Genomic DNA, 21,820 nt, shown 5'->3' on the forward strand with positions numbered 1-21,820 from the left:
ATACTACAATTAGGGCTGAAGGATTTATCGATTTCAAATCGAAATTGCGATTTGAAACAACGCGATTAGCAAATGGCAATGGCTGCGATTTAGGACTTACATTATACATCACGTCGGACCCAGGGTTTAAAACTGTTGTAAGAATAGTTTTCTAAACTCATACCATGCTTCCTATATGACAGTCGTTCTCACCAATCACAAGCGCCGTGCTCCTTATGTGACAGTCATGCTCACCAATCAGAAGTGGCCCGAGGCGACGGAATACACGCCCACAAACAGCAAACACGTGAAGAAAATGTTGCATTCGCGGTGCGGAAAAAATACTGATTCCGCGACTGAGCTATAAGTGAATTGCCTTCCTATTTCATGGTCCGAGATTGTTTCAGAAAGGTCCTATCATCAATAGAACCGGCGACCTCCTTTTAAACACCAGCTGCAATATACACTCACCTAAAGGATTATTAGGAACACCTGTTCAATTTCTCATTAATGCAATTATCTAATCAACCAATCACATGGCAGTTGCTTCAATGCATTTAGGAGTGTGGTCCTGGTCAAGACAATCTCCTGAACTCCAAATTGAATGTCAGAATGGGAAAGAAAGGTGATTTAAGCAATTTTGAGCGTGGCATGGTTGTTGGTGCCAGACAGGCCGGTCTGAGTATTTCACAATCTGCTCAGTTACTGGGATTTTCACGCACAACCATTTCTAGGGTTTACAAATAATGGTGTGCAAAGGGAAAAACATACAGTATGCGGCAGTCCTCTGGGCGAAAATGCCTTGTTGATGCTAGAGGTCAGAGGAGAATGGGCCGACTGATTTAAGCTGATACAAGAGCAACTTTGACTGAAATAACCACTTGTTACAACCGAGGTATGCAGCAAAGCATTTGTGAAGCCACAACACGCACAACCTTGAGGCGGATGGGCTACAACAGCAGAAGACCCCACCGGGTACCACTCATCTCCACTACAAATAGGAAAAAGAGGCTACAATTTGCACGAGCTCACCAAAATTGGACAGTTGAAGACTGGAAAAATGTTGCCTGGTCTGATGAGTCTCGATTTCTGTTGAGACATTCAAATGGTAGAGTCAGAATTTGGCGTAAACAGAATGAGAACATGGATCCATCATGCCTTGTTACCACTGTGCAGGCTGGTGGTGGTGGTGTAATGGTGTGGGGGATGTTTTCTTGGCACACTTTAGGTCCCTTAGTGCCAATTGGGCATCGTTTAAATGCCACAGCCTACCTGAGCATTGTTTCTGACCATGTCCATCCCTTTATGACCACCATGTACCCATCCTCTGATGGCTACTTCCAGCAGGATAATGCACCATGTCACAAAGCTCGAATCATTTCAAATTGGTTTCTTGAACATGACAATGAGTTCACTGAACTACAATGGCCCCCACAGTCACCAGATTTCAACCCAATAGAGCATCTTTGGGATGTGGTGGAACGGGAGCTTCGTGCCCTGGATGTGCATCCCACAAATCTCCATCAACTGCAAGATGCTATCCTATCGATATGGGCCAACATTTCTAATGAATGCTTTCAGCACCTTGTTGAATCAATGCCACGTAGAATTAAGGCAGTTCTGAAGGCGAAAGGGGGTCAAACACCGCATTAGTATGGTGTTCCTAATAATCCTTTAGGTGAGTGTACTTCAGCGTATCACACCTTTTGTTTTTGTTAAGGGAAATCACATTAGCATATAACCCATCAAAACAACAATGAGACGGTTGGTAATCCTGTGACCCCCAGAAGTGCCGTAAAATCCATAATACAGTCGTGTTTATGTCATATGTTTTTGTGCTCATTGATTTTCCATAGATTAATCTTGTGAAATTAATCTTAATACCACAACAGTAATAAAATGAAAGCCTCGCTTGAACACAAATACTAAAAGAACAGATCGCTTTAATCGTAATTACAGTTGGGTATGGGCATGGTCTTACTTAAAAAACATATAAAAAAGTGACGCATATAATGTTTTCTCCGTTTTATATTTGTCAGAGCAAGTCAAATCTTTGGTCAGCTGCCTGGAGTGAGGCTTTCTGTTTGAGACGAGTCTGCACATACATTTACATGTATGTAAGAGCTTTATTACCATGTAAATAGTCTGTAGGGTTTGCGAACTGCCCTTACGTTTTTGATGCAGCTAAGTCTAAGTTCATAATGGAATCATTTAGATTTGCCATAAGATTTCTTGTGAGAGAGTCTGAAAGCGTGTTACCCAAACCCGTGAGAGTTTGCAACCCTGAACACATACATTTTCTGTTTCCCCTGAATTGATTTGTATAAAAAATAACCTTATACAGTTGTTAAAAAGCGGAAACGTAGACCAACATGACAACCAATAAACTACGTCTATGTATTCGACATTTTATAAAATGCATACTATGTTTTACAGTTTCAGGACAGAAAAGCTGCTCTGATATGAACATTGCAGCTTTCTGAATGTTAGATTCGCTGCTGTTATTAACACTAATAACCAGAGGTGTCAAAAGTACACACATTCTTTACTCAAGTACAAGTATAGATACCTGTGTTTAAAAAGACTCTAGTAAAAGTTGAAGTATTGACTCAACTTTTTTACTCAAATTAAAGTGAAAAGTACAGGCTCTAAAACATACTTAAAGTATAAAAGTATAAAGTAACCTTGCGAAGGACAAAACCACCATTTTAGGGAAAAGCTTCCTGGACTCCATGTCCAAGTGCAAGCAGAAAAAAATTAAGTGAAATGAATACAAAAAGCTCCGTTGACCAATCTTTTCTAAACACATTCAAAAAATAAAACTGCTGTAAAAGATTGAGGGATTGCAAACTCAATGTGCACGGTGTTCAAAAAATTTATTGGTATGCAAATAGATATTAGCCTACACATAAATATTATCCATCACAACAGACTTCAAAGCCTAGACAATAACATTAAAAGCATACCCTATTACTAACTTCTATTTAACAGCAAGAGATCATGTGTAGGACTTTAGGTGCATCTATGTGAGAACTACCCACATCACTGTGTGTGTGTGTTGGGGGGAGAGGGAAGAGAAAGACACAGCCAATGATGTAATCCTTAACTCTGAATTTGTGCATGTCATCATTCAAAATACTGAGTCCCTTCAAAAAACAGAGAAGTAACTACACAACTGCCAAAACCTCATGTATAACTTTGTATACATACATACATAGTACTTAGTTTTGGTTGTTTGGAGGCTGGGCCTTCATCTGGCGCTGTGAGCCTTTTGGAAGTGAGGTTTGTGTACCTCTCCAATTGATTTTTGTGTTTTCTCTGGAGGCCAAAAGCAGACACACACACATTAGGACTACATGAAATAACAATTTCCTTTGAATAATATCTGGCTATACACGCAACAGAGTATGCTAAATAATATTAGGTTATGGTAATGAAGTGATTATGAGCTTATTTTCAAACTGATAGCTAGCTAACCTAAATGAGTAAACCAAGACACACCGTGTCGCTGCTAGCCGAGTACAGCATTGCAAACGTAGCCGAGCCATTATTACTAAAAACAAAGAATTAACTATCCATGACAAGAAGCATTTCTTACCTCCACATGTTTTTTCAAATTGGAAGGCGAATTCTTGAATGCCAGTTTTATCAGTCATTTCGCTGAACTTCGCTTCTTGGTGCCACTGTCGCGAATGATATGATTTCCCACCGAGTTGCCGCCTGGTTTAAATTTTTTTCTCTTACCCGCTTTACGTTCATCGTCTTGTGCGCAAATGCACCAATAGGATTGTCTTTTCTGTATGTGTTTATATACGTTTCTAAGCATAAACCAATCAGTCACGTTGTCTGCGTGGCGCGTATTATTGATACGGAATAGGTAAAATGCGTTGCAAAATGGCATAATAAATATGACATTTACTGTCTATGATTATGAACAAACACCATTTAAATGCAAGAGTAAAAATCTAGGGAGTAGAAAGTACAGATACTCGTGCTAAAATGTACGAAGTAAAAGTCGAAAGTTGACACAAAAATTAATAGTGAAGTAAAGTATAGATACCTGAAAATTCTACTTAAGTACAGTAACAAAGTATTTATACTTCGTTACTTCCCATCTCTGCTAATAACACATTAGCGCAAACAAAACGGCTGCATACACCGTAGAAGTTCTTGCTTGTTCACTGGCATGGGAAAGACGGTTCTAGTGTTATTAAGGGGGTAATCAGCATTACCTGCATAGCTGCATTTGTTCATTATTACATTATTTAACTTAACACACCACATCTTTAAATTCTCATCCTTGCATTAGAATATAGACCAGTTAATATTTTGATGGTATCTCGTGGTAATGCTGCATCATATGTTTTAAATTTACTACACACTGAATATTCAACTGAAGCTTGACATAAAAAATTATATCGCAAATCAAATCGTAATCGCAATGTCTGTCAGAAAAATCGCAATTCGATATTTTCCCCAAATCGTTCAGCCCTAACTACAATGCAATTCTTACTTGAATGCCTTCTTCACAGACTGGACGATTAACCAAATAAAGCAGCACAACATTACAGTAACTAACAATAAATAAACCACTAACTTACGTGTACTATTAAAGCATTTATGTCATTAATTTAAACTTTATTTTACCTGGTAAATTAACTGAAAACCAGTTCTCACGGCTTTACGTAATATTCAGGAGAAATAGCAGATTACGCATCGGAACTGCCTGGGATACAAACGTCATGCATGTAACTAAACTATTCAGCCAATAAGGGCAAAGGTGTGTCGTCACGGAGGCGGTTCCAGTTTGTGCAGCCGGGTGAGAGGTCGCAATGCATCTAACCGTAATGCATTGCATTACGGTTAGGATCAGAATGCGTTGCTTTAAGCCAGCGCTGTAAGAAAGTCGAATGCACCCAATGAGCGGACTGGCGAAGCAAACTGAAACGCGGACTTAATACAGAGGACTAATGAAAACAACCAGAAACAGTTGATCACATGGGGATCCCACACGAGGTTAACGAGGGGGCGTGGCACACGGAAGGAGCGGACGATCGGGGCAGGACAGGGGTAATGTTGGGATAAGATCTTTATCGTTTTGGAAGCCATTAAGAAAAAAATGCTGCTTTTGTCTTATCCTGTTCATTTTGTGTTTAAATGCTTTAAAAAAAAAAAAACAACATATTTAGGTGTAATTTTGGGGGGCCGGGAACCAATTAATTGGTTTTCCATTATTTCTTATGGGAAAAATTCGATCAGGACTTGAACTTTTTAGGATTCGATCCGGAGTCCGGAACGGATTAAGTTCGAGAACCGAGGTACCACTGTATATATACAGCATATTAAATATACAGCAATTTATATACAGCATATTAAAGTGTTAATCTCTGGTAGATAAGCGACATTGAATTGTAAAATGGACTTAATTTTCCCCTTTCTCCTTGTTTAGGTGGAGCAGGAGCGTCTGGACAAGGTATGGCCCAAGTTGCGGGTCTTGGCACGCTCATCCCCCACGGACAAGCATACACTAGTGAAAGGTAAAGCATGGCCCAGAATTTTATAGGCAAATAAATGCCTTTAATGAGTTGAGAACCAGGGTTTGTCTTTCGGTTTACAGAAAGTCATCTAAGACTTGACTGGATCAATTCACATTGGGAAAGGTTTTATAAAAAAATAATATATAGTGGGATTCATTTGAGCTTACTCATATACAACTGATGGCATGCAGTACTTTTTTTTCCCCAGATTAATTCATCTGGGTGTGGAGATGACTTCAGTCTTAGCTATGCCCTCCTTTCAGACAGGAATCCTTTTCCTTCATCTGTGAAATTTGTCATCCCTTTTATGTGTCAGTGTATTTACTCATGGTGAACCCAGGGGCTTTCAGACTTCTTCAAAGCCATCAGTTTTTTAATCTCATATTATGGGAGAGAGAGAGGTATATGTACGGGTGCTGGCTATGAATATCTAACTTGTATGTTGTTCAAGGAGTTACGAAACAGCAGTATAAGAATCTCCTTCTGGCTGAGACTTGCATAGGTTATGTAAACCTGCTATGTGCTGACTTCTTTGACACTTCTGTGGCACATAACACATAAGTACACCACATTTCAAATTATTATGCAAATTGTATTTAAGTGTCAAAAAGATTAAATACAATGGTACCTCGATTCTCGAACTTAATCCGTTCCGGACTCCGGATCGAATCCTAAAAAGTTTGAGTTCTGATCGAATTTTTCCCATAAGAAATAATGGAAAACCAATTAATTGGTTCCCGGGCACCCAAGTTACACCTAAATGTAATTTAGGTGTAACTGGTTTTCAGTTAATTTACCTGGTAAAATAAAGTTCAAATAAATGACATAAATGCTCTAATAGTACATGCAAGTTAGTGGTTTATTTATTGTTAGTTACTGTAATGTTGCACTGCTTTATTTGGTTAATCGTCCAGTCTGTGAAGAAGGCGTTCAAGTAAGAATTGCATTGTAGTATGACTCATTTCCTGGCATGTACAATTTATATTAGGTCATCGTTCACGGTTCAACTTCTGATATTCAGATCGAGTTCTAGGTCAAACTGGTTTGTTCGACTTTCAAGAAATTCGAGTTCTAGTGAGTTCAAGAACCGAGGTACCACTGTATTTTGTTTTTCAATTAAACTCATGGGGATGGTATTTTGTCTCAGGACTCTTTGGATCACTGAAATCAATCTTGGACACCTGTGATAGTTAGTTTGCCAGGTGAGCCCAATTAAAGGAAAAACTACTGAAGAAGGACATTCCACATTATTAAGCAGACCACCATTTTTAAGCAATATGGGAAAGAAAAAGGATCTCTGCTGCTGAAAGGCATGAAATAGTTGAATGCTTTGGACAAGGAATGTAAACCTTAGATATTTCACGAAAACTTTAGCATGATCATCGTACAGTTAAGAGATTTGTGGCTGAGTCAGAGCACACGGGTTCGTGCAGATAAAGGCACAACGAGGAAGGTTTCTGCCAGACAAATACATTGGATTAAGAGAACAGCTGCTAAAATGCCATTACAAAGCAGCAAACAGATATTTGAAGCTTCTGGTGCCTCTGGAATCCCGCGAACGTCAAGGTGTAGGATCCTCCAGAGGCTTGCAGTTATGCATAAACCTTCTATTCAGCCACCCCTAACCAATGATCTCCAGCAGAAACAGCTGCAATGGGCCTAGAACTACATGTAGACTAATTTTCAAACAGTCTTGTTCACTGATGAGTGCCATGCAACCCTGGATGGTCCAGATGGATGGAATGATGGATGGTTGGTGAACGGCCACCATGTCCCAACAAGGCTGTGACGTCAGCAAGGAGGATTTTGAGCCAGAATCATGGGGAGAAAGCTTGGTCGGCCCCTTTAGGGTCCCTGGAGGTGTGAAAATGACCTCTGAAGAGCATGTGGAGTTTCTGACTGACTATTTTCTTCCATGGTACAAAAAGAACTGTGCTTTCCATATCTTCATGCATGACAATGCACCATCTCAGGCTGCAAGGAATATCTCTGCATCATTGGCTGCTATGAGCATAAAAGGAGAGAAACTCATGGTGTAGCCCCCAACCTCCCCTGACATCAATCCTATGGAGAACCTTTGGAGCATTCTCAAGCAAAAGATCTATGAGGGTGGGAGGCAGTTCACATCCAAACAGCAGCTCTGGGAGGCTATTCTCACGTCCTGCAAATAAATTCAAGCAGAAACTCTCCAAAAACTCACAAGTTCAATGGATGCAAGAATTGTGAAGCTGCTATAAAATAAGGGGTCCTATGTTAAAATGTAACTTGACCTGTTAAGATGTTTTTGATTGAAATAGCTTTTGATTTCAGGAAATATGACCTTTTAATGCTGCAAATTCAACAAGTGACCATTTTCAGTTCTATACAACCTTTAAAATGTTTTGAAACTCTGTTGTGCATAATAATTTGGAACAGTGCATTTTAAGTTTATTATTTTTGAAAAACATACTGTTATCATTGGGAGGTTTGTTCAGTAACATTTGAATTATAGTCTAATGGTTGATGACTAAGAAAATCAGAGAAAAATATCATTTGCATAATAATTTGGAAGGCGGTGTACGCTCTTTGTTTCTTCACTGACTGGCGTTTTGAGTTTAACGTGGCATCCTGCTTTGGGTAATTCAGTCCTGGTTTGTGTTTTTCAGGCATCATTGACAGTACAGTTGGGGACACACGGCAAGTAGTGGCAGTGACAGGAGATGGAACCAATGATGGCCCTGCCCTCAAAAAAGCTGATGTTGGATTTGCAATGGTAATTTAATGTTTTCCCCCTTTTCATATGTATATTATAAACAATAGTATGCATTCAATTAAATAAATCACAACATTGATAACTCCCTTAACATTATTGAATGATTTGTTACTTTAAAAAGTCCGCGTTGTCACTGGTTTTTATCAAAAAAGAACTTAACATGTTAACCAGATTTTTAAAAGTTATTCAATTTATGCATACGACACTGTGCAATAATAGTTAGAATTCAGTATTATTGTGCTGATGTGTATTGTAGTTACAAAATTTTTGAATGAAATTGAAAGATGTGTCTTTTGACTAGATATCACCTTATATTCTCACTTATCTCAAAGTCCTTTGAGAAGAAGCTGCTCATCTGAAAACATATTAACATGAGTTTAACATTTAATAAAGTAAACAGCTTTGTGGCTGCCGGGATTGCTGTAGAGGTTGCTGGGATTGCTGCACTGTGAGGGAGTGGTGTAGATGCGGGGTGCACTTGTTGTGTTGTGCGCCTGTTAAAGCGGTTGATTGGAATTATTTGGAAGTATATTTGAGTGCTTGTGTGCCAGTATGGTTACGTGGGTGGTGGTTGTTACATTTTTTTTTCGGTTGGCGTGAGTGCTTGTCTGTCTTTGTTAATAAATAGCTGAGTGTTACTGACAGCTGAAGGGTGTCGCGTGAGCGGTGTTTCTGTGCGCGTACCTTCGTAACAAACACCACGGAGGTAATATCTAATATCGGTAACATTAACTCGGAAAAGGACAGTAGCTCCTGAAATTTGTTCGGTCACCAGTTGGGGCCGGGAGGACATTATCCACTTTTTTCCCTGCTCCAGCAGTAGCCTGCTTTGAGAGGGTTTTTTGTGGTTTTTTGGCCTCTGAAGAGCAACTTTGCTTTATTTTAGTTAAACATGATTCAGTAGGAAGTTATTCTCGGGTAAGTAATTGTTAATTTGGTTATTTTAGAAGTTTAATTTCTAAGGTTGTTATCTCTGACCCTTTCGGATACTTTAAAAAGTTCCGCTTTAACGCAAGTCTTAATTTAGTGTTTTGTTGTACTTGGCACTTAATTTAATTAACGTATAGTTAATGTAATAAAGTAAAAGTTAAATAGTTAAAAATAAATATACTGGGCTGGGAGTAAAAGATGGGGTCATAGTGGGTTAGGTAATTATGGGGCCAGCTCAGTGTTGTGTTTGTAAGATGTTTGCCCTTCTGGATGTTTGCGTCCAGTCGGACTTCATCTGCGAGCAGTGTAAGTTAGTGGACTCACTCATGGTCAAGGTTCGTGACCTTGAGGAGCAACTGGCTCTCATCCAACACAACTAGGAGATAGAGGAGAGAGTTAATACGCCTTTTAGGGAGACGGTGTACGTCACAAGTGGGGACGAGAGAGCTGGGTGAACGTAGGTCATAGACGTAGAAAAGGGCGTACACAGTTCACAGAGGTGGCATCACCTGAAGTGACCATGTCTAACCGCTTTCAGGTGCTTCCAGCTTTAGAGCCGGAAGAGACTGGGGAGGCAGGAGGGTCCTTGGGCACTGAGGAGCCCCCTCCCCCCAGGAAGAGAGAAGTTGTGATAGTAGGGGATTCAGTTATAAGAGGTGTAGACAGTTATGTATGCACCCGTGATAGAGGGTCACATATGGGGTCTTGCCTGCCTGGTACCCAGGTAGGGGACCTTCCAAATCGAGTGGACAGGCTTTTGGCCCCAGCCGGGGTGGATCCAGTGGTCGTGGTGCATGTTGGCACCAATGACATAGGCAAGGGCAGGAGGGCTGTTCTGCAGGATAAATTTATAGAAGTTTCGGATAAGCTTAGAAGTAGAACGTCCACGATGGTATTCTCTGGAATACTTCCCATGCCACGTGCGAGTCAGGTTAATTTAGCTGAGATAAGGGGATTAAATGTGTGGGTAAAATGGTGGTGTAGGAAAGAGGGGTTTAGGTTTATGGGGCACTGGAATACCGTCTGGAACAGGTGGGACCTGTTCAAGCTAGATGGGTTGCATCTGAACCAGAGGGGAACCAGTGTATTGGGGAGAGGTAGTTATGAATATAGGTGGGGAGAGACAGAAAGCCCCAATTAATATTAAAAGTAGGCACTGTAAAAGACCTACCCTTTGCAGTCTATACTTAAAGGCTAGGAGTATTAGAAACAAAATTCATGATTTAGAGGCTTTAATTTCTCCAGACTCTCATGACATTATAGGAATAACAGAAACATGGATCAGTGACAATGATGGTGAGGAATATAATATGATGGTTACACATTGTTCCGTAGAGACCAGATAGGCAAGAAGGGAGGTGGTGTTGCAGTATACATAAAAGAAAACATGCAGGCAAGGGAGCTCACTTATAATAAATAAAAGTACAGAAGCTGTATGGGTAAAACTAGATGCTAAAAACTCAAATGGCCTAATTGTCGGTGTTTGTTTTAGAGCACCTGATGTAGCTGCAGAGGAAAGCAGAATGTTATATGACAATATCAGGATTATGAGTAATAAAAATGATGTGGTGGTTATGGGTGATTTTAATTTACCTGGGATACAGTGGGACATAGTCTCTGGCTCTTCTGTAAATGAACTTGAGATGGTGGAATTAGTACAGGATTGTTTTTTTACTCAGTTTGTTAATACTCCTACCAGGGGAGAAGCCCTTCTTGATCTTGTTTTCTCTAACAACCAGGATAGGATTGGAAAATTAGAGGTTTTAGACCCATTGTACGGTAGTGATCATAACATGGTTAAATTCGAGGTTAATTTTAGTGTCCGAAGAGCAAAGTCGAAATTAAAAGTATACAATGTTAGGAAGGCTAACTTTAATGGTATGAGACGGAAATTAGAAACTGTAAACTGGACAGAGTTAAATAGCAAAACAGTTGAAGAGGCATGGGAATTTTTCAAAAGCACATTGTTGCAAGTGCAAGAGGACTCCATACCGGTTTCCAGCAAAACTAAATCTAGGAAACTGCACCCAAGGTGGTTTACTATGGAAATTAAGAATAAAGTCAGGAGGAAAAGGGCTCTCTTCCACAAATGGAAATTAACTAGCAATTTCAAAATAAAGCAGGACTATCCAAGTCTACTGGTTCAGTTAAAAAATAACATTAGACTCGCCAAGAGGAATGTAGAAAGGCAGATTGCATTGGAGGCTAAGGATAACATTAAAAGTTTCTTCCAATATTTTAATTCCAAATGAGCTCTAAAGGCTGAAATCACCAATCTGCAGGATAGTTAGGGTATTATAATTGAAAATGAAATTGATATAGTAAATGAGTTTAATGATTATTTTACACAGGTGTTCACAGTAGAGAACACAAGTAACTTGCCACCATTTAGTACAAGTACAGCGTTCTCTATGACCAATATATGTATAACTGAGGCTGATGTGATACAAAGCCTAGCTAAGCTCAAAATAAATAAATCGCAGGGCCCTGATGGCATCTTACCTATAGTTTTAAAAGAGATGAGGGATATTATTAGCCAACCTTTAACATTACTATTTCAGAAATCCTTATCTACTGGTGTGTGATAAGGGTAGTTATTAGAGGCACAATGTCACAGTGGGCCTCCGTTCATAGTGGGGTACCGCAGGGTTCAATTTTAGGACCACTATTGTTCCTAAATTACATTAATGATATTGACACCAATACATACAGTAAACTGCTTAAATTTGCAGACGACACCAAGGTGGGTGGTGAAGCAGATACTAAACTAGCAGTACTGAGGCTACAACGGGATCTTGATTTAATTAGCAACTGGGCTGATACCTGGTGGATGAAATTTAACACAGATAAATGTAAGGTAATCCATACAGGGAACAGAAATTTAATGTACTGATATTTTATGGGTTCCATTGAAATAAAGGTAGCTGATTATGAGAAAGACCTCAGTGTGTGTATGTTGATGCTTCCATGTCCCACTCGCGCCAGTGTGGGAAAGCAATTAAAAAGGCCAATAAGATGTTGGGTTGCATCTCTAGGTGTGTGGAGTTTAAGTCAAGGGAGGTGATGCTTCGATTATACAATTCTTTAGTAAGACCCCACCTAGAATATTGTGTGCAGGTTTGGTCACCATACCTTAAAAAGGACATTGCTGCCTTGGAAAAGGTTCAATGTAGGGATACAAGAATGACTCTTGGTCTTAGAGGAATGAGGAGAGGTTAGCTGAGCTGAATCTGTTCAGCCTCATGCAAAGGAAATTAAGGGGGGGCATGATACAGGTATATAAGGTTCTAACAGGTCTCGATGCTGTTCAGTCAAATGGCTACTTCAATATTAGTATAAATACTAGAACTCATGGCCATACGTGGAAATTAGCAGGAGAACATTTTAAACTGAATTTCAGAAAACACTTCTTTACACAGCATGTAGTTAGAGTATGGAATAGTCTTCCTGCTAGTGCAAGCTAAAACCCTGAGTTCCTTTAAATCAGAGCTAGATAAGATTTTAATTCTAAGTTATTAGTTAAGTTCTCCCCAAACAAGCTTGATGGGCCAAATGGCCTCCTTTCGTTTGTAAATTTCTTATGTTCTTATCTTATATGGGATTGTGAGACCCTATATGACACTCCATTTCATTAATGCTACGGCTGCTCATATTAAACCTGGAATCACTTCTGACGGTTTGCGTATAGTTGCATATTAAATTATCAGTTAGTCAATCAATTTTTTCACTTGTGTAAATGACAAAGTAATGTAGTCAATATGGGAAGTAAATTTTTCTTAAGTAGTTATTTATACACATCAGCACAATAATACTGAATTCTAACTATTATTGCACAGTGTCATACGCATAAACTGAATAACTTTTAAAAATCTGACTAACATGTTAACATGTTAAGTTGTTTTTTGACAAAAACTAGTAACAACACGGACTTTTTAAAGTAAGATTGGTATCTTAAAATCCTGTGTCGTTATTAAATTACATTTTTGGGTATTTATGGTTACCAGGTGGTTCCACAGTTTTACTGGATCTCTGACATTTGATTCCTTCCACTTCACTGAACTGAGAGCCTGCTGCTCTTTGCAGGGAGCTGTTGAGTCTGTCCATTCACCAAACGGTGTGAAACACATGCTCACTGAGCTTCTGCCTAGCTAGTAGGGGACCCTACAGCTCAATCACTATCAGTCAGCATGTCCGTGTGCATTGGATTGAGTTACAGTGTAGGAAAAAACTCAGCAGGGTGCACAGTGTAAAGGTGTGTAAAGAAAGGACACTGGGCTCTCCCATTACATAAATAATATGTGTATTTAACAAATAAAATCATTGACAGTAACACAATTAGTTGGTGCTTAATGTTAATGCTATATACAGCATATTAGTGTTTATGTGGGGGGCTCCCTGTGTAAGATGGAATAGACTCAGTTTAGTAGTGCAGTTAGTGTAATTCTCAACAAATTCCCTTACAATAAATATTTTTTTATTGTATTATATGACCAAGTAATAAAACAACAACTTTAACTAAATAGCAAAGCAGAGATAAGACAAACAAGGAATGACAAGAAAATAGAACAAAACAGTGAAATGCATAAACTAAGAAGTAGTTATATAATTATAATATAAATAAGTTATACTGAGTAAATTGAATATTTGAGGTGTAGTCATAACAGGCTGCTCAAATGATTAAAAAAATCTAAAAAAAAATAAGAACAAAATTAACTTTCATGGTAGCAATGAGTGAATTTAATACTGAATATTATGTGATGACAGTAGGGAGAAGTCAAATCTAAATATTTTTGTTCAGGTTGTATATCAAACACCAAGGACTAATTTGTAAAATTCCATGAAAGTTCCATGAAATTCTATTTGGATGCAGAGGTAAAACAATTTTCACCAAACATCAAATAGTTCCTTAATACAATGTAGATGAGTACCCAGGTAATAATATTATTAGTAGTATTTATATTGCAAGGAATTCAAGGGTATTGCATGATTTCCGCATATCCAATGGTTCAAATAAATCCAAATGTGAGAAATTTTTGATAAAGGAGCTCTACAAAATTCAGTTTGTTGCTTGCAAAAGTATGACTATTTACAAAAGGTATGAATATTTACATTATGTATAAGGGGATTTCTGTTTAGTTACATAGCAAACCCTTTTATCGAAGTAAAGTTATTTTATCTTTGAAAAATGTATGCATATAAAATATTTTTGTCAACAGTAACACCACTACGGGAACTTGAAACTGAGATTGATTTGATTACAAGGCTTATTTTTTAATCATTACACAACCTACTGCTCCTTACTATCTGCAAGAGTGGATGTTAAAGTATATAAGTGAATCACCAGTGTTGTGCTCAATGCTACAATGACAAATTATTGTCATTACAAATTTGCCTCCAGGGCATTGCTGGTACAGATGTGGCAAAAGAGGCCTCAGACATCATCCTGACAGATGACAACTTTACTAGCATCGTCAAGGCAGTCATGTGGGGCCGCAATGTCTACGACAGTATCTCGAAGTTCCTTCAGTTTCAGCTTACAGTCAATGTGGTTGCAGTCATTGTAGCCTTCACTGGTGCCTGCATCACCCAGGTACTGCTCCTTTGCACACAATTCTGATTCTCAAAGGTATAAATGTAGCATCTCTCTTGGAACTGATAATTATGCTGTTTTTCTTTTGTTGATATCAAGAGAACTAAATCAATACTGGCTCAGTAACTTGGATTTTGTAATGGCTTATAACTGGTTTGGATTTTGTAATGAAGCCAACGAGACTTCTTGAAGGAAACATCAATTCAGTTTTGAAACTAACTGCTTCGGTTGCCTTAAAGCACAGTGTTTACTTCAAACATGGTCTTGTCTAGGACTCCCCTCTGAAGGCAGTGCAGATGCTCTGGGTGAACCTGATTATGGATACCCTGGCCTCCCTGGCTCTGGCTACAGAGCCTCCCACAGAGTCACTACTTCTAAGGAAGCCATATGGTCGTGACAAGCCACTCATCTCCCGGACTATGATGAAGAATATCCTGGGCCATGCTGTCTACCAGCTGACCATCATCTTCACTCTGCTTTTTGCTGGTAAGGAGGACATAGGACATATGATTAAAGTACATGGCTTTTTTTCCCTGACCATGCTTAGTAAGTTTGTCTGGAGCAGAGGAAGCATGTGTTTAAAAATGCTCTTTTTTAAACATTTAATAGGATGTTCAATCTTGGGAAACATTGCCCTCTGTCTTATCATTTAATCGTTTTTATCCCTCTCCATCCACAGGAGAGAAGTTATTTGACATTGACAGTGGACGCAATTCTCCCCTTCATGCCCCACCATCAGAACATTACACTATTGTCTTCAATGTCTTTGTCATGATGCAGCTGTTCAATGAGATAAATGCCCGTAAAATCCATGGCGAGAGGAATGTCTTTGAGGGTGTTTATCGCAATCCAATCTTCTGTAGTGTTGTTCTAGGCACATTTTTTCTGCAGGTATCTGCCCTTTATATTATATTATTTATTGTACCATGTTATTATTCTTAATATCCAGACCAATAGTGGGTCAAAGCAAAGACAAAAAAACCTAAAATATAGCACTAAAAAATAAATGACCATTTCATTGATCTGCAGTGTTATCATTTTATTGTATTTTGATAAGTTTGACTTTTCTGACTTGCTTGTTGTGCTGTGTATTTCAGATCATCATTGTGCAGTTTGGAGGGAAGCCATTCTCATGCACTGCCCTGAAAATTGACCAGTGGTTGTGGTGTATCTTCATTGGTGTGGGGGAGTTGCTCTGGGGTCAGGTGAGCACAATGGTTTAAGACAGGGGCCACATTAGTTCTCAAGTAAATACCAGGAGCAGGTGTGGCTCATCAGAAGCCAGGTAGGATAGAAAACCTACTGGATAGTAGCCCTCCAGGACCGGAGTTGGTGACCCCTGGTTTAAGAGAATAGCATGGTAGTATGAGATTCATGATTTATAGTTCAAAACAGTAGCATTTTTAGATCTCAAGGGCACCATTTCCAATATTATAATTAATCCTCACCTACACTGTGTGTCTTGTGAAAGCAGACATTTAAAAATTGGTTGTTGAGTGTAAATTTGTTCACTTATCAGGTGCTGTCCTCTGCAGAGCTGTAAAATGAAAGTTTTACATTGATGTAATATGTTAATATCTAAAATGCTAAAAATTGCCCAGCTTTAGCTTCACTTTGACAATGAGCGCAAGTCTCTGTGCATCGGGTGGTACAGTGTTAACATGTTCACATGGTAGCCAGCAGGCTCTGTTCACCTATAAGCTCTGTCTGCTTACAACCCCTGCCCTGCCCTTGGTCAACTGTGTCTGTCAGCCTCTATCTCTGTAATTAGCTGTGAAAGCAGTCAATATTAGTTATTAGACAAAATGATGTACAGCTGGACAGAACAGCTGTCCCAAAAATGCATAAGACCTTCAAAATGATTTTGTGAGAATACCTCCAGATTACCAAGATTATGTTATTAGCTGATTGTTTGGCATCTTTTTATCAGTGAAGGTAATTTTTCAGCCGAAACAAAAGAGCAGAAAACCAGCAACAAACCCCAATAAAACCCAAAGTTATGTCCGGACTTCTCCAAAGATGGATATCAAGTTATACACATACTATTGAAAATACTGTGTAACAAAAGTGCAAAAAACTTTACAGTTAGTCATAGTTCTTTTCTACATAGCAGTAGGAGAATGAAGCTCAGGATTCCAGTGATCTTCCTTTCTCTTCACAGTTCATCTCTGCCATCCCAACGCACCGATTGAAGTTTTTGAAGGAAGCTGGTCATGGTATCCCCAAGGAGGAGATCCCGGAAGAGGAGCTGACAGAGGGGGTGGATGAGATCGATCATGCTGAGATGGAGCTCCGCCGCGGGCAGATTCTATGGTTTCGTGGTCTGAACCGTATCCAGACTCAGGTAAAATCCATCTTAGGCTCTTGCCGAGCATGTCTGTGGAATTCCCCCACTGTTTCGATGCCTCCTTTGTATCTTGCTGAGGCGTTAGCTGGAGCTTGTGTTCTGTCCTTTACTGGCCAAAGCCTGTCTGTCCCATTGTCTAGGAAATACTGCCATGGGAACATTCTGGTTGTTCTGTGACAGCTGATCTGTTTTTCAGATAAATCTTTGCATTGTTAGTTATTGTAATTTTCTGTAAAGAAGAAAGTTGTTTGGACAAGTAGAACAGTTTGCCCTCATAGTGTCCTCAATAGACTCTTGGTCTGATACAAACATTGTATCAGGAGGTAAAAAAGATCTGAGAAAAAACAAGGACCAATTTCTTATTTCTGCTTATTTTCACATGCATTGAGATATACAGTTGCCTGTACCACACATATGGATCTGTTTGTATTGTAAAACAAATGGCAAAATTTGGGTGAATGAACCATTTCTGCGCACAGAATTTCTTACTTCTCATCTTTGTTCTTGGAGTTTTGAAACAAGCAGGGATTGTAAAAATCTAACCACCATTTTTTTGTTTTCTCAAGGAGAGTTATGGGAGTGTCCCTTTAGAATGTATGTTTCAATCATATAACATAAACTGAACATATTTTTTCAAAACATGCTGTCTGCATTTATATATTTATAAATAAAAATATAATAATATTTATTGTTATATTTATTCATGATTCTTTGGTATGTACTTTAAGTATGGCTAAGAATGTTTTAGTAAGTATAATGCACCTTTAACTGAGTTTCTCACTTGAAGCCTAGCGTTCCAATAAACTATTTAGTTTCTGAAATTAATGTATTCTGGATACAGTTCATGCAGAATTCTTTTATGTATCAGTATATTGTGATCTATTTTTTGGTCTACTTATGGGTTTTATGAAGCGTTTATCTTAGTTTTGCAGATCCCAGCTGGATCCATGTTATGCTCTATTAATTCCAATTGATTTGCATATTCTAGGTAAAAGACACCTGTAAGGTCACAGCAAACTGACGAAACAACCATTATAATGCTGTTATTTAATTTATTAATAATTAGATTGAAATATATTTCTATATAATGCACAGATAAGAGAAAATTTCAGGCATGTTTTTTCACTTATGCAGGATTTTGAAAAGTTTACAATCCCTGTGTGTACTTTTATTTCTCATTTTTATACAGTATTAACTAAAAGCACAAAAAAATCCCTTATGTTGTAATTAGGCTACTATGGAAGTTTAGACATTTGACCATTTTAAAAAGTACATTTCCACAGGCTTAAATTTACCGTGATCTTAGCCATGAATTCATCAGTGACCTCTTCCCAACAAGTGTCACTTGTGCCTTCAGTTCTTCAATCAACAAGAGCTTCCCGCGAGCAAGATCTGCTTAAATACCAGATATTATCTCCTTTTTCTGTTGCTACCAATTTGTTTACCAATTAATGAAAAAATTACTTTTGTATTTATTGTGTTTTTTTTATTATTCTGTTGTTGTGGATTGCAGTCTGTCATCCCCTACCATAGCGATCATAATTAAGGAACAAGTGACAGTTGTGTAGTCTTACAATATTGCTGCTTATCCAAATTCAAAGTTATTCTGAATGAACAGATGTATTTTAATCATATTTAATCAGTGAAAGTTATCCATATCACAAAATAAAAGGTTTATACAAGAAATTTGGAGAATTTGCGTACGGTTATAATTTTACTGCAGAAGTACACAAATGGATTTTGTCAACTTTTTTGATGTTTACAATTTTTATAAATTAAGGGTCTTGCTTTCATTGACTTTGGCACATCAGCATCCATAGGACACAACTAATTTCTCACGCTGCTCTGATTTGATTTTGTTCCACTCGTCACCCAGTTTCTTCTACAATTTATTAACTAGTAGGTTTGTTTGCCATAACTTAGTTGCCAATTACCTTCCAGATATTTTTTTGATAGGGTTCCAATCAGGAAATTGGTCGGCCATTTCATAAGCTTGATGTTCTCACTTTTAAGGAATTGATTTAGCTGTTTTGTAGTGTGACAAGGTCTATTGAGTTGTACAGAAATGGCGTGTCAGCCTTCATCTGAACAACCTGATGTCACAGGGTTTCAGTCACCTTGGAAAGGCCCATTATCTCGCAGAATGCCTGCCAAATAGATTGCCTTTCTAAATAGTTTGGGGCTGCCAGACATTTCAAAATATTTCAGATTAGAAATGAAAACTGAAAGCATAACCTATACTTCTCTAATTTTGATCGCAGACCATCTTTGAATTTCTTGTTTAAACATCTTGTTTTTTGTTGTGCAATCAATTTTTACTGATTAAATATGATTAAAACGTATCTTTCCTATTCATGTCAGAGTAACTTTGAATTCAGATAGGCAGCAGCTCTGTAGATTACAAAAATGTCACTCGTTGTCTAATTGTGATCCTACTGTTTAATGTCCACTAATGGGTTTTTCCTCAAGTCTTAGCTCCATTTGATTTTATTGTCCTTTTGCTGTATCATTCCCATTTTCGTCATATCCTCTTCTCTAAAATATAGAGTCAAATCCCTGGAGTAGTAGGAGTTAGAGGCCTTGCCCAAGGGATTAGTAGTGATATAAATTCTCTGCTGGCCACAGGACTTGAATTTGCAACTTCCAGTCATGAACACAGATCCCTAACCACCGAGCTACACATCACATTCATACTTTTTCCTCCAATCCCAAGAGCTGGCCACAAAGTAGTCATGGTAGTACTTAGCTCTTTGCCACCCTGTGGTTTTGCATTATACATGGGGAGTCACAGTAAAAAGAAATAAATAAATAAACCGGGTATAGCCAATAGGAACCAAGGCCTCATCTCAGCAACTTTTTCTCCCCACTTAATGTCAGATTCTCCTCTTTTTTCTCAAAGCTATTTCCCTTATTGTCTTGCCTTTTAAATCACCCTGAGTCTCTCTAATGCTGTTCTCTTTTTTTCTCAATCAACCTGCCCAAAGTCTGTTCCATCTTGCACTGAATTTTGGTCTTTCTCCTGTCTCTGTTTTACGCTCACTTTCTCTCTCTCTCTCTTCTCACTTTCTCTCTTTACCAGTTGCTCCCTCTTACACTACACCCTCAATCTCTGACTCTTGCTGTTCTTTGCAGATGGACGTGGTTTATACATTCCAGATGGGCCAAACTGCAGTGCCGGGGGCCCTGCGCCGGCAGCCCTCAGTGGTCAGCCAGCACAACGACGCAAAAACTGTTTCTAGTCCCACCCATGTAGGGATTTCCTCTTCCTCGTTGTCTGCCAATTCTGCCATGGCTGCTCCGCCCACCTCTGCCTCCGCTTCCTCTTCTGCTGCAGGCAGTGAGTGTGCAGCCTCTCTACAACCAGTGCTGCATGTAATAAATGACTTCATGGGCAATACTCACTGATAATAATCACTCCTCTTTTTATTGTCTCATTCTCCCATTCTCCAAATGTCCTTTCCTCTGCTGTTATGCAAAGAAACTTTTCCTTTTCCAGCTTGGCATTCTTCTCTAAATATTGCTGGCTAAACACCCACTTCATAGTTTAACCCTTATGTGAATCTTAAGGATATACTGAACAATATTCAGTTTGCAAAGCATCATTGATTTGAACTCAACTGTTATTGTCTTAATTGATTAAAAAATATTGCTGTTGGTTCTGGCTGTTTTTGGGCCAAATTTGATAAAGGTATCGTTTAAGGGTTAATAGCTGAGGGTGCCTACATTTTTTATGTGCTTACGTATGTATTTATGTGTGTGGGTTTGTTACACTTTCCCTCTTCTCAAACTGATTTGCTTAACATGGTAAACCATTGATTAAGCAGAATCCAGTGTACTGACATTTAACAAAGGCAGAAAGAAAAGAAGCTAGAGTGTTTGCCATTACAACTGCGAGTGACCTTGTTTGTGCTGTGTATAGAGCCCCTGCTTGGACAGTATGCTGCCTGTCCCTTTGTCCTGAAAACGGCTGCTGCTGCTCTGCCTGCTAACAGAGCCTTGAGAGAGATGTTCACTTTGAAGTCTCAGACTTCATGGAGAGCTGGCAGCTGCTGGAAACACCTCTCTTTCACACACTTGATTTCAGTGAAGTCCCCCTCCTCCACTCATGTATCTGCTCCCATTAATGGCATTTACTCTCTTTACATTCTGTTCCTTATCCTGCCTTTTCAAAAGAAGTTGTGCAGTTATGTGAACATGTATACACAGTATATTGAACCCCTATACCTCAGCATATATCCTTCAGTAATGCAAATGGTCTGTGTAATAGCATTAATAGCTTTGACAGATGGGAAATCAGAAAAAAATGCGATGCTTTTAAAAAGGCATATATATGCAAAGCTTTCACAGTAAAATTTACACTTCTACCCCTGCAAAGGAGTAATATTATATTTATTAATCAACTTCAAATTTACTCTGGGGCATCAGAATTCCAGTCTTCTTCATATGCTTTGTCTGCTGAATGAATGATGTTGGAGCCCAACCACCTGACACAGTCTGAGTTAAGTTTAGCCAATTCCATCATTCTGTCTCTGCCTTTTTGTCCCTGTCCTTCCTCTCCCCATTCTATTTGGTTGGAGTCTGGCAGATACATTCTGCACCTCACCTCTTGATTGTGTTTTTTTTTTTTTACTTTATTGAAAACATCTTTATCACATACTCATGTGAGTTTTGTGTCTTAGCTTTGA

At 38.7% G+C, this 21,820-nt stretch overlaps 1 protein-coding gene across 2 annotated transcripts in view; it reads left to right on the forward strand.

Moving 5' to 3' along the window:
- The window catches only part of LOC140587452 (plasma membrane calcium-transporting ATPase 3-like), a 41,603-nt gene extending 19,869 nt beyond the window's left edge, over window positions 1-21,734 (forward strand). Inside the window, exons 12-19 of one of the 2 annotated variants that reach the window (XM_072708718.1) lie at window positions 5,429-5,516; window positions 8,162-8,268; window positions 14,597-14,788; window positions 15,061-15,274; window positions 15,468-15,679; window positions 15,886-15,993; window positions 16,950-17,132; window positions 20,268-21,734. In XM_072708718.1, coding sequence (XP_072564819.1) covers window positions 5,429-5,516; window positions 8,162-8,268; window positions 14,597-14,788; window positions 15,061-15,274; window positions 15,468-15,679; window positions 15,886-15,993; window positions 16,950-17,132; window positions 20,268-20,540 — 1,377 coding nt within the window. In that variant the 3' untranslated portion in view covers window positions 20,541-21,734. The remainder of the gene's footprint in view (window positions 1-5,428; window positions 5,517-8,161; window positions 8,269-14,596; window positions 14,789-15,060; window positions 15,275-15,467; window positions 15,680-15,885; window positions 15,994-16,949; window positions 17,133-20,267) is intronic. The other variant, XM_072708717.1, reaches the window with a different exon arrangement.
- Window positions 21,735-21,820: the final 86 nt, after the last annotated feature.

This window comes from Paramormyrops kingsleyae, unplaced genomic scaffold, assembly GCF_048594095.1.
Source record: "Paramormyrops kingsleyae isolate MSU_618 unplaced genomic scaffold, PKINGS_0.4 ups245, whole genome shotgun sequence".
NCBI lineage: Eukaryota > Metazoa > Chordata > Actinopteri > Osteoglossiformes > Mormyridae > Paramormyrops > Paramormyrops kingsleyae.